Source organism: Pan troglodytes, chromosome 4 (assembly GCF_028858775.2).
Source record: "Pan troglodytes isolate AG18354 chromosome 4, NHGRI_mPanTro3-v2.0_pri, whole genome shotgun sequence".
Lineage (NCBI taxonomy): Eukaryota > Metazoa > Chordata > Mammalia > Primates > Hominidae > Pan > Pan troglodytes.
In genome coordinates, this window is record NC_072402.2 from 7,122,574 (window position 1) to 7,136,271 (window position 13,698).

A 13,698-nucleotide genomic window follows, 5' to 3' on the forward strand; every position below is an offset into this window, starting at 1 on the left:
CAGCTCCTGGGGATCTAAACTTGGTTTTTGCTTGAAATTTCGCCAGATTAAAAAAAGAGGAAGAGAGAGTTTAATGGGTTCAAGGAAGAAAGGGAGGCGCGGATGCGAGCATCCCAGTGGAAGGCAGACCGATCCCGTGCCGGGGGCACTCCGGGGTCCGCAGAGGGGGTGCCCTGTCCCTGAGCCCCGACAGCCCGCGCTGGGCGCGCTTTTCCGCAGCCTTCAGAAAGGAGTCACCAGGCAGCGCTCCGCGGGCCCCTCCTCCCGGGACCCCTCTTGGGAACGCGGAGGCCCTCGGCGCGGCAGGCGCAAGGGGAGCGGGGTCGGCGAGGAGGGGTGAACTGGCGAAACAAAGTCGTGACTCAGGGGGCTTCTCTTCGGGGATCGCGGCGGGCACGCTCCGGGCATCCCACTCCCCGGCCCCGATTCTTGGATCGGTCCTCAAGAAAGCGGCCCCCGCGGGCCCCGAGCTGTGCGGAAACGCCAGGCTCCTTCCGACCCGAAGGCATCTATAGGCTGCCTCCCAACGTTACCCAGATCGCGCTAACGGGGTTAAGTGGGGTCTGAGGCTCGGGCTGGGGGCCGCGGCGACCCGAGATCAGGGCAGGAGGGCCCCGTGCCTGAGACCCCCGGCGAGAGCGCCAGGCTCACCCCCAGCGCCCCGCCCCCGCCCGGCTTCCCCGGCCTGGCCTGCGCCCCCAGCAGCCCCCAGCCCGGCCGGCCCGGCGCGCACCGCGGTCTCCCCCAAGCGGCCGCGCGCGTGTCGCCGCGGGAGCGGGCGGCGGGGGCGGCTCGGCGCAGGCAAGCCGGCGGCTCCGCCCCGCGCCCCCCCTCCCGGCCAGCAGGGCCGCCCCCTACGCGCCTAGCTCGGCTCAGACGGAGCAGCCGCCTCTGCAATGTCAGCAGCCGCAGCGGCGGCGGCGACGCGAGCGGCAGCAGCCCGGGCCCCGCGGTAGCCGCCAGCGCGGCACGGCCAGCAGGAGCGCCAGGCGCGAGCCCGCGGCCACTCGCTGCCTCCGGGGCACTGCGAGAGGCTTTGCGCTCCCCAGCGCGGCGTTCGGACTCGGGGCCAGCGCGGCCACGGCCGCGCACAAAGGACAGCAGACGCCGGGACTCGGGGGCTGTGCCCAGGGACCGGCCCGGGGACCCCCGCCCGCGCCGCGTCCCCTCCACGCCTCCCCTCCCCGGGCGGCCGGAGTGCGAGCCGGAGCGGGCCCCGTCATATGACAGCGGCGACGCCGCAGCCGGCGAGCGCGCGTGCTGCCTGCTCCGCTGCGCCACGGCCGCCGGCGCCTGGGGTGGCCCTTGCCTCGCCCCGCTGAGCGGTCGCCCGTCGCCGCCGCCCCGCGCCCCCCGCGCCCCCCGCGCCCGGGCTTGCGGGCTCCGGGGGAGGAGCCGAGGGGAGCCCCCAGCCGGCGCCGAGCCTAAAATGGCCACGCTGCTGCGGAAGATCGGGCTCATCCGCCTGCATAACCGGGACACCGAGGACCCCAAGCACCACCACAACCACCGCGGCGGCGGCCAGCAGAGCGCGTCTCTGCGCGGCAAGGGCGGTGCCAAGAGCGGCGGCCACAAGCAACAGCAGCAGCTGCAGCAGCAGCAGCAGCACCCCGGGGGCGCGGGCGACGCCAGCCCGGGACCCGGCAAGGGCAAGGGCAAGCGCGCGGCGGAGCTGGCCCCGCGCGACAAGGCGCCAGCGGCTGCGGCGGCTGCGGCGGCGGCGGCGGCGGCGGCGGGGGCCGGGGGCCCCCGCGAGAGGGCAGCGGGCGCCAGGGCGGGGCCGGGCCCGGCGGTGGCGGCGGCGGCGGCGGGCGGCAGCCTGGTCCCCGCGGCGCGCCAGCAGCACTGCACGCAGGTGCGCAGCCGGCGGCTCATGAAGGAGCTGCAGGACATCGCGCGCCTTAGCGACCGCTTCATCTCCGTGGAGCTGGTGGACGAGAGCCTGTTCGACTGGAACGTGAAGCTGCACCAGGTGGACAAGGACTCGGTGCTGTGGCAGGACATGAAGGAGACCAACACCGAGTTCATCCTGCTCAACCTCACCTTCCCCGACAACTTCCCCTTCTCGCCGCCCTTCATGCGGGTGCTCAGCCCGCGCCTGGAGAACGGCTACGTGCTGGACGGCGGCGCCATCTGCATGGAGCTGCTCACGCCGCGCGGCTGGTCCAGCGCCTACACCGTGGAGGCCGTCATGCGCCAGTTCGCAGCCAGCCTGGTCAAGGGCCAGGTAAGGCGAGCGCGCCGGGGCGGCGGGGCTGGGGGCGCGGGGCCGAGATCGGGTCTGCAGCGCCGCCGGGCGCCCGGGCCCCGAGGTGAGGGCCAGCGCCGGCCCCTCCGGCCATCTCGCTCCCAGCTCTGACTACACCAGCGCCCCACGGGGATGCTCCGAGAGCCTCCACCTCTTTTCCCTGAGCGTTTTCTTCCTGCCCCTACTTTCCGTCCCGTCTCTCCCGTCCCCGTCTGGTCTCAGTCTCTGCCTGTCTCTCTGGTCTCGGTCTCTGCCGTCTCTCTGGTCTCTCTAGCTTGCTCATTCTCTCCTCATCCCTTCATAATTCTCTTCCATCCCTCTTCCTTAGCCTCCCTCTCCCATACCCTCCTCTCCCTTTCCTCCTGGACTCTTTCTCCTCTCACCCCTTTCTCTGTCCCCCCATCTATTCCCACCCCCATTCCTTTTTCATTTTTTCCTTCTCCACCCTCCCTGGCTCCCCTACTCTTCTTTCCCCTCCGTCTCACCTTTTCTCGCCCCTCCCTTGTCTGCTCCTCAATCTCCTGTCCCTATAATCTCTATGAAGGTGAGAACTTTTTCTGGACCTCAGGATTTAAGTGTCCAACCCAGCTGATCTCCCACCTCCCCAACCCCCCCCCCCCCCCCACACACACAAGACTCCTCCGCAGGGGACTCGGGTGGGAGGTCTGCAGGTGGGTGCCCTGGGGAGGGACAGCTGCCTGCTTGTAAATCCGCCCCCTGCCTTCTTCTGGGCTGCCTCTCCTGGAAAGGTGGAAATTTTGCTCTTGGGAACTCACTCTAGAGAGGCGGCGGTGTGGTTTGGGCATTCCCTTAAGGGACAAGACCAGACCCCCCCACGGCAATGCCTGTTTTCCCCTCAGAGCACCCCCTTCCTTCCCCGAACCCCTTAGGACCACCACCTCTGGGGCAGACGTTCCAGGTCTTGGTCTCTTTCAGACCTGCTTCTTTTTCCTCATCCCCTCACCTCACTGCCCCAAGCAGTTAAATCCTTTATCAGGGCTAAAGATTTTAACGAAATACGAAACGAAGGGCCAAACAGTTCTCCTGAGCCTTCTCACCTATTGCATCAGATGGCAGCTTTACGCAAAGAAACCCCAAAGTACTTGAGAGCAGGGTGAGTGCGTGATGGTGTTATCTGCTCGAATTATATGCTGTCGACGGCGGTTGAGTTCTCTGGTGTTTTCCTGAATCAATATTAAGCATTACTTAAGAAAATTACATTGCTGTGTGGGCATCTTTTAGATTTATGAAAAAATCATCGTTTTCTTTAAAAGACCCCAAATGACCTCGGCTTGATCTTTCTACAGGCGGCCTATCAGAAGCCATCACTTCTTCCCTGCCTGGCACTTTCACTGCAGGCTCTTTCACACTAATCAAATAATGCTTGTTCTGCCAATTTCACTAAAGCTGGAACCCCTGGGATTCCAAACAAATAGCATCCTAACTCCAGCAGAGAAGGTCAGGTAATTCCTGACCCATCCTGCCAGTGCCTCTTTTCTAAGGTTTAGGTTCCACACATTTCCCGAGTTAGAAATAGCACGGGTGTAACAACTCTAGAAAAACATCTTCAGCTGAGGGAGGCTTAGTGCTTTAATATCAGAGGTTTATTTTCCATCCTGCAGTTACATGTTGAGTCTGGTGAAAGGTTCATGTGATAGAATGCAAGCATGGGGGGTAGGGGATCTCAGTTTTATTTTTCAAACAGGATTTATACAAATGAAGTGGAAGAATTCTTTGCAGAAATGCCTTGGTTGTTTGCTTCTTGAATCATTGCTAATCAGAATTCTTTGGAACAGTCTGTTATTGTTTTTCATTCTTCGCAATGAAGATGACATTGGGGATCAGGGGAAGAGGAATGTGTATTCCCTTCTGGGATCACAGAGTCCTAACATTTTAGACTTGGAAGAGATCTTAGAGATGAACTGGACCACTGCCTATATTTTGAAAGATGCGAGAAAACAAAGGTTTGAAATGAGAAATGGGGATTTTTTTTTTAAGAGAGAGAGGGACCTCAGGAAATTAAACGTTTCCCATTTCTACATTAATGCGGTGTATAATAATAATTCCTTTGGTGCCCATATGCCAAGCGGCAATATAGCAATGGGCAATATATAAAATACACGGGTCCTTGTAAGTATATTTTCTTTTCTCTGTATTTGAAATTGAGATTCTAACGTACAGTTTGCAAGTGAGAGATTTCTTTATTGAAAGTAATTATCAACTTTTTCATTTCTTACTTTGATAAAATCCTAATTGAACCCATTGCCCTCCACCTAGCATGTCGTGTTATGTTTTCTGTTCCACATCTAAATAGAGGCAAAATCTCAGCACTTTTTAAAGTACAAGTTCAATTTCTTTGCATTTTTTCATGCTGCTTCCAACATACAGCTGTCTAAGAGAGGGTAATGTGTGGCATACATAAAATATTCAAAATGCAATGAAAGAAAGGAAGAAATGAATAGTCATTAATGTTTTAGGATTCTGTGCACAAAAGGATTCTGATGGTGTTTCAGGTAACCTGAGGTTGATTGTCTCTTTATGTACTTTTGCAAATTCACTACCTACTGGTTGTTCAGAGCACATATGGTAGTTACCAAATTATTTCCTCAGTTAGAGGTAATATGCTTTGGGAAAGCAATCAAAATACCTGATTAGGTATTCAAGGAGAACTGGGACAGCTACCAAACCGATAATTACTTTAAAAGGGAGAGTCGTTATATGCTAGTTATGTTCTGATACTTCTCGGGATTTCTTTTTTAGGATTCATTTTCATAAGCTGCAGAGTTAGAAAAGGCTGGTTTGCTTCTTTTATAGAGGAAAACATTCACTGCTCAGCTGAACTTTGTGAATTGAGGATACGCTGTTTCTATACTTCTAGAGAAATTGTAAAACAATTTTAAGAGTTTTGTGTGTAACATAAAAATATCTGCTTAACAGTTTTGTGTACAATAAAAAGCTTAGGTTTATCACATCATATGATAAATTCAGTCATTTCGTGAGGCTTTTAAGAGACTCTCTGGCCTGTGTTACCAAAATCTCTTGCATGTTGCTGTATGAATTGTGGTTGTCTTAAATTAAATTAATATATAAATTTCCTCTATGATATATTCTATGTAGAAATAATGATATACATATCTTCCCCCTTTGTCTATTACTAAACCCTCTTTTGACTAGAGGCATTTTTAGGTAACTCTTAGTTTTTTATAATTGGATTTTAAAACTCTGTACTTTTAGAATGAACGGGTGAAAATGTTAAAAGTATACTTTTAGATAATTATTTGCATCCTTTATTAGTTACTGAACCAAAAGAATACAACCCACAGCTCCAGTGTAAGATTTTTGCCTTTCAAAAGCTGGAAGATGTTGGTTTTGAAATGAAAGTAGCCTGTAATCCCAGCACAGGGCTTGCACCTAGTAGGTAGCTTAACCTACAGAAACTGCATTTTCGGACTCTGTAAACCTAGACAAAGTAGCATCAGCATTGGGGAATGCTGGCCATGAAGAGTGCCAGAGTTTACTGGCTTCCACTCCAGGCTTGGAGCGTGGGACGATGGCGTGACTGGCCAGGGACCTTGTTCTGTCAGTTGTGTGTGCAGCAGCAGGGTCCCCAAAAGCTGCTTGATGGTGCACTGACTCAGAGCCCTGTTTTCACTGTGGCTCACCTCCTGAGTGTCCCCTTTTTAGTTAATTAGGCATCGCCAGGGGCAGGGAACCAAATGGCAATTGAGTGACAATTCCTCACTCCTCTCCTGGCCCCTCAGAGCCAACCATACAATTCGGCATGCACACGGTGTTGGTAATAATAACTGCAGCAGCAGCAGCAGCAGGAAGCATTTCCTACTTGCTTGTGCCAAACTCTGGGCCAGCAGAGAACATAGGATGTTTGAGGATGTTTGAACCTCCCTGGTTCTGCTCTTTTGATGGTCGTTGTACAGGTGAGGAAACTGTAGTTTCACAGAGTCAGGTGGAGTTTATACAGCCACATGCTCTCATAACAGCTCATGAGTGGCAAGCCTCTGAAATTTCATCAGCATGAGTAAAAGCTATTGGAAATGGCAGTCAGGCCAGGCGCCATCCAAGCACCTTGCTGTTTCCAGGCAGTTGTTTATTAACTGTGACCATTGTGATAATCCTTTCTGTCCACAGAGAAGAGCTGCTCAGCCAGCCATCCGCAGAAGATTCACAGAACATCAGGACTAAAGCATCCTTGAGTCTTAACTGTTTGAATTTAAAATTGGAAAGCAATTTCAGGACAAGTTCTGTTTGCCTGACGGTTTCTGGATGTTTTTTTAATAAAGGAAACTTGTCTAAGTGTAAGGAAACAGTAAAGGGCTCTGCAGCTCAGCTTTGTGAAATGATATGCAGTGATGTCACTAAAATCCATCTTAGGTCTGAGAGGGGGCTACACCATGGTGTCACTGGGAAGCACAAGTGCACACACATGTGCACACACACACACACAGAGACATACATAAAGCCCATCTTCCAAAATACTAGGCCTAGAAATAGCACTTTACTTATGACTGTAAAACCAGCAGTCTCATCAGAAAGAGTGACAAAGATGAACAGCCTGTTGGGCTCCTAAAATCTGTGGGCTTCTAACCGGCTATAACACAGAGATTTTTTTTGAGACAGGGTCCCCTCTATCACCCAGGCTGGAGTGCAGTGGCATGATCATTGTTCACTGTAATCTTTAATTCCTGGGCTCAAGCAATCCTCCCATCTCAGCCTCCCAAGTAGTTGGGACTACAGGTGCACACCACCTTGCCCAGCTAATTTTATTTTTTGTAGAGATAGGGGTCTCACTATGTTGCCCAGCTGGTCTCAAATTCCTGGGCTCAAGCAGTCCTCCCACCTCGGCCTCCCAGAGTATTGGGATTACAGGTGTGAGCCACCTCACCCAGCCGTACAACACACAAAATGTTTAAAGGCCCTGTATTGGGTTGCCGGGGCTGCCATCACAGAGGACCTGGAAGTCCAAGATCAAGGTGTCAGGAGGACTCATTTCTCCTGAGTCCTGCCTGCTTGGCTTGTAGATGCTGTGTCCTCCCTGTGTCCTCACATGACCTTCCTTCTGTGTGTGTCTGTGTCCTAATCTCCTCTTCGTGTAAGAACACAGTCAGATTGGATTAGGGCCCATCCTCCTGACCTGACTTTAACTTAATTACCTCTTAAAAACCCTGTCTCCAAATAAGGTCACCCTCTGAGGTGCTGTGGGTTAGGGGTTCACCATGTACCTTGGTGAAGGGAGGAGAAACAATTCAGCCCATAACGCAACCAAACAGGAATTTCTTAACCAGTTGCTCATCTTGTTTCTGCAACTGCTGTGCTAGTTCGAAAAGCAGTAGATGAAGCCACACGGAGGGAGGCACTGGATGGAGAATGTTGCCCGCAGCTTTGAGCGGAGAAATGGCTGCACACCCGGAGGGAAGCTAGAACAACCTAGAGCAAAAATAGTGACCGGCAGGGGTGGGTAACGCCATCTGATTCGTCCAGGGAGACGTGGATTTTTGGTAGCGTGCTTATGAGTCACTGTGTTGTGTCCTGCACTGTGTACAGGGGACGGAGATTATTGCCACCACCGATGACTCTGCAGCTTGAGGTATCGATATGCTGGACTGTTCAGAGGAAAAAATAGCTACTTGTTCTTCTATCAAGTAGGGCAGGCAGGAGGACACAGGCAGGACTGCATCCTAAAAATAGCCCCACACCCACTTGGAGAGCTCCAGCAGCTCAGCCCGGGGTGCATGGGGCAGCTCCTGGTAGAAGCTACTTTTACTTCACCATGAGACTTTGAGAATCTGAACTTGCAGGAAGAGGGTTGTAGTGTATTTTTGTATACTTTTCTGATTTCCCTTAAGCGATGGGGGAGATTTGGTTTTCTCTGTAAGGACAGTGTAGGTTCATGGCTGTTTCTTAGTGGAATGTGCCCATGTGGACACTGAGCTGAAGTCTGAATGAAGGCCTGACACCCACAACCTGGTCAGTGTCTCCCTTCTCATCGTCAGGAAGAGACTCGTCCACACCCAGGTTTGGAAGGAAGGCAGCCTCACTAGTACCATGTCAGAGGCAGATAAGACACCAGCAGAAATGGCTTTTATAGTTCAGGAAACAAAACAGGCACTTGTGGCAGGGATTTTGAGCCCCACTTTGGAGCTCCTAGAATCAGAGGTTGTTGCTGCCCTAGATGTGTTGATGTAGTCAGGAGGGGAGAGGACGGCTGGCCACAAGTGTTAGTCCTTTCTTCTCTGCCAGTGGTTCCCAACCCTGGCAGCACATTAGATGCCCTGAGGAGTGTGCAGATTATTTCAGTACCAGGGCTGTCCCCTCAAAGACTCAGACTTTGTGGTCTAGGATCAGGCCCTGACAGAGGCTGGTCCAAAGAGCTCCTCATGATTCTAATGGGCAGCCCGGGTTGGAAAAGCTGCCTGACGCTGGCCATGGTCCACCTCCTCCCTCCCCACCCATCTGGCAGACACAGCCTCACCCACCAGTAACCACAGCCCAGAGCTTCAGAAGTGGCGATAATTAATCCCCCCAACCTCCCCACCCCACCTGGCTCACACTCCCTGTCCTAGGTCAACCCTGACTCAGCGCCTTCAAAGCCCGACTTCTGTAGAGATGCCATCCTAAAGCCAGCCTTCCTCCCTGGACTGCTTGTGTAGACTACGAGGGAGTGTAAACCCTGAAAAAGAAAATGTAGGGATGATTCACTCCACCCTCGATGAGACGCAGCTGCGGACGGTGGTGTGAGCAGTCCTTCCAGAGCCGTGGCCGACAAATTAATACAGCACGGGAATCGAGTGCCTCCCGTCATGCGGGAACTTCCTAGGCGTCATTGGGGGATCAGATACACATCCAGTGCCTGCCACAGGGAACGTACCCTCTAATGGGGAGAAGACAAAACCCTTCACATTTGCTTTTGACGTGCCAAGTGGCTTCACAAGTATCTTTTTGTTAATATTTAGGAAATATCCATGGATCTGACAATAGACAGTGGCCTGGGCATATAGTGGGGACATGGGCACAGTGGGGTCCTGGGGTCAGCAGGGTCTTCAGAAATTCCAAGTGATGTTCTTAGAGAAAACACTCTACTTAAGGGTGATTGAGACTCGACATTAACATGGGGCATTAGTCACTCAGTGTTTTTTGGAATATGCTGATAAATGGAAAGGCCAGGCATGCCCCCACACCGACCAAGAAGTTGTAGTAATGGCAGAAATGTTTCCAGTAATGTCTACACTTTCCTACTCAGTAAGTCGGCAAGCTAAGCTAAGGTTTAATTGTTCAGTTATTTTCTCATTGTTACACACATCATTCATTCATTCACTGAGCACTGTAGTGACGTTGCCCTTGGCATTCCCATGACGACCCTTCCCCATTCTGCATAATGTCTGCGACACTCCCCTGGTCCTCTCCCTGGCCTGCTAATCCCACAAGGCTGGGAGGAAACCAGCTGAGTGGGAGGACCAAGGACACCGGACTGGGAGAGCAGATTTGGGACCGATCAGGTTGCAAAGGATTGCGAGATGAGGGCAGGTGTGTCTGCAGAAGCCAGAAGAAGCTGCCCGACCTTGCCCCTTACCTGGCCAGCAGGGCTGGGCATGGTCAGGGAGCCACACTCACCGAGCCTCTTCTGTTCCTATTCCTCAGTGCTAGGCTCTCCTCTCCCGCTCTCTTCCTCTCCAGCCCTGTGCTCCTGCCTCGTGGGTGCCTGTCCTCTGCTTGGATTCCTGCAGTGCCCCCATCCAGTCTCTCTGTCCCTGTCCATCCTCCCTGATGCCACCTGCATGGCTCCTCTAAAATGCAGACCTAGCTTTATCACATCTGGTTATGAACCTTATGAAATAGAGCTCAAGTTTCCCAGCACTGTACAGCCATGATGGCATTCCTGCATCCGCCACAGCCCCCACTGAGGCTCCTCTTCCACCAGCCCCTTCTTCCTGGAAGCCCCTCTTGCCCATCTTCACCAGGTGAGTCCCTGGCCGTCCTTAAAAACCCTGCCCAGATGCCCCAACTTCTCTGCAAACAGCTCTTCAACCACTCCTTCAATAAAAGCGATGACTTCCTCCTCTGAACTGTGGAGGAGGAAGCTCGGCATTGTTTAGAAAGAGTTCATTTCTGTGCTTATCCTGCCAGTTTACATAATTACAACTGTATTGCCCCTTCTCTTTGCTAAATGTCCAACACTTTGTTTGTGCCAAATAAATGTTTGCCACAAGATCTGTTTCCCTGAGCAGACTCCCCATCCTCTTCATTTTGCCCCTTCTTGCGATGCAACGTAAGTGCTTACTGTGGGTCAGCTGCTGTGCAGAATGCTTAATGTGAATGATTTGATTAAATCCTTGTAGCAGCCTATGAGGTAGGTGCTGTTGTTATTCCCATTTTACAGAGGAAGAAACTGAGGCTTGCAGAGGTTGAATCATACACAGAGCTGAGCTGCCACCAGGCAACCAGTCCAGTGCCAGAGCCACCTGGTCCTGAGGAGGTGTCTAGTTGGCAAGTACCACGTGTAGTATTATTGTTCCTCATGGCACATATGGATGTTAGGAATGCCTCTGCAGTTCCATGGTGCATGGTTTTCCTACAATACTCAGAATCAATCCACGAGAGGACGGATGGTACATCCATCAAGTCTGACACATGGTACGGAATTATCAGCAACGTTGGACAAATATATTGGCCCAGATTCATCATAAGCTCCTTGTATTGATTGAGCAAAATGGATGAATGTGTTAATTGCTTCAAACCGTAGGAGAAAGATAATTATTACAGCTTTATTTATTCTGTGTATGAAAGGGAAAGGCATTTTAGAGATTCTGAAAATAACTCAAGAAAGAAGTGCTTTTTGAACATAATTGTTACATTGGTAAAATCACTCAGATTGAAGGAATGGCTACCTTAAAATAATTTCTCTAAAATAAATACTAATTCTTCATCACAGTATTTGGCAGGCATTCTCGAGGTGTTTGACTGAGTTCTTTGATGAAGGAGCTAAGGAAATACTGTCTGGTAAAGGATCAGTTACACGTAAAGTTGAATTGTCCTCAGCTCACTTGGAAATTGAAGGGAAAATTTCCAGAAAAATATTTGAAGGGTAATTCTCATTTTTTGATCTTGAAGATCAGACATTTGCAAATATCAGAATATGGAGTTACAGAACTTATTACATTTTGGTCCTAATAAAAAGCTGTGATTAATATTTTATGAATTTGGACATTTTGTGCACAAAATTATTAAACCAATTATTTTTGCCTTACGGATCAATATGTATGTATTAGGGTGATTACTTAGTGTCAGATTGGGTGCCCATATTGCTTCCCGTAAGATGTCTGTCAGGAATTGGATATAACTGTACCAAGTAAAGATCAATTGCTGCTAGGATTAATTTGTGCTGGAGTCCTTCATGATTAGTGACATATGCTACTCAACTCTGCTTCTCAGCCAAGGAAAAATAAAAATACTGTAGTGGAAACTTCACCAGAATTGAGTGAGTTACAAGCTTAAATTAACTGTAACTAGTGGAGTATTAGAAGTCTTTAAAATGTAACTTTTTAAGAGTCATCAAAATACTAAATGAATCATAATGTATTTAACCTGGCTTTGTGCAAGGAGGCTGTTCTTTATCAGAGCCCTCTCCTGCAGCGCACACGTGCCTGCGTCTGACAGCGCCTCTCGGGTGGGAGCCTTCCTCCTCCAGGTTGGGTGGGAAAGAAGAGCACAGCAAAGCCAGGGGCCTTGTCCACAGTAGCGGGTTAGGATCCTCCAGGGGAAGTGCCTTCATCCAATGTGAACAATGCCTAAAACTAATGCAGGAGAGCTGCAGAGACTGGTGGCTGTAACCCCACCCCTCCAGAGCCCTGCTGACTTCCTTTGATCTCTTTTATAATGTACACTATGAAACATCATTATCTTAGAGAACTCATACAAGACTGCTACTCTAACTGTAAAGATAAAAATTTCACAACACTTGAAGGACATTACCATAAGTCACAAATAAAACTGATCTAATAAAAAGTGAGTTGGAACTGAATTGAATTAAAGTGCTTATTTTATTAGTAATTTCATTTAAAAGGGTATCCTGGCATCTGCTTTTTCATAAGAGAGATAGAGGGCTCTTGGTTATTCTTGATGATCAGTCAAAGAGAAACAGGAGACCAACCACAGGAGTCCCTTCCTGCTGCCCCAAACCCCTCGAAGCCACCTGGAGGACTGCATGGCCTCGAGGTGTCTGGGGACACCTGCGGACTCCTCCCCAGAATAACGTCTTTCGTTGCACAAAACAAAATGCACAGGATTTCAAAGGAAGCCAATTATACTTAAATACAGTTATCAGAACATGTTTTTAAAACAGGATGAACTAAAATAAATTAAAAAGCACTTTATTAACACATTAAATATTAAGATCTAGAGGCAGGTCTAACACTCTCCTAATCTGACAATAATGAACATCAATGACATTTCAAAATATCTACAACAATATCACAACTGTAATGCGATTTTAAAACATTTGTCTATTGGTGACAAAGCCAAGGCATTGCTAATACTGCTGTGGTTTCTTAACTTTCAATCCTAATTATAGGAAGTGCTGAATTGCAGTTCAAAGTTAGTGAAAATGGAGACATTTTTCCCATCGAAATATACATACCCCGAGGAGTGCATGGGCCCCAGGTTAAGAACTCGAGGTAGTGTGTGGCTCTAGGTGGTGATGGCTGTCTTGGGAAAGATCGTAAACCTTATTCTGCAGCTCAGGGCCAGAGCAACTGGGATCAAGATTTAGGAGCCCAACAGGTGTCTCAGTTCTCCCGTGTTATTGGTGGGTGGGGCTGGGATAAAGCTGGGGATCTGCAGGCAGAGGCAAGGCTCCAGCGCCTTCCCCCTTCTGAGTGTGGCTCACTCCTGGGCAGGCACCCACCTCCCTGAGCATCAGAGGCCTCCCCTAAAGGCAGGGAGCATAAACCCAACTGCTCACATGAATCATGAGGATCAAAGGAAATGATGACGCGTGTTCCTTGCATAGATAAGGTGATCAATAGATGTTCCTGCTTCTAAAGAAGAAGGAGATTTATTGAATGGCCAAGACACAGCAGCCTCCAATGCACACAGATATCTGCTTTCATAACGATGAGTGTTTCATGGCAATATTCACCTCCAGGTGCCTCGGGTGTTTCCGTCCATGACTGTATTGTTACAGAGATTCACAGGAAACTCAGAAGAGCCTCCTTTTTGCCCTCATAAATCTACTGCTGTGGACGCTTGCTGTTGCCTTTGCTGACATGCCATCATCCAATGATTTTGCACCATCAGGGGCTGATTTATGGGATTATGTTATTGTTCCAGCACAGATTGATATCTGGGTTTTTTCACCTCTTTAACTTTGGTATCATAAGAATTCCATTACATTGGTAGCATCTTTAAATTAGCTTGATTTCTTTTGCTGGCGTTCAGTT

At 50.3% G+C, this 13,698-nt stretch overlaps 1 protein-coding gene across 1 annotated transcript in view; it reads left to right on the plus strand.

The window, feature by feature from the left end:
* Positions 1-877: 877 nt before the first annotated feature.
* Positions 878-13,698, plus strand: part of UBE2QL1 (ubiquitin conjugating enzyme E2 Q family like 1) — a 44,657-nt gene continuing 31,836 nt past the window's right edge. Inside the window, exon 1 of the mRNA XM_001175391.7 lies at positions 878-2,227. Coding sequence (XP_001175391.5) covers positions 1,430-2,227 — 798 coding nt within the window. The 5' untranslated portion in view covers positions 878-1,429. The remainder of the gene's footprint in view (positions 2,228-13,698) is intronic.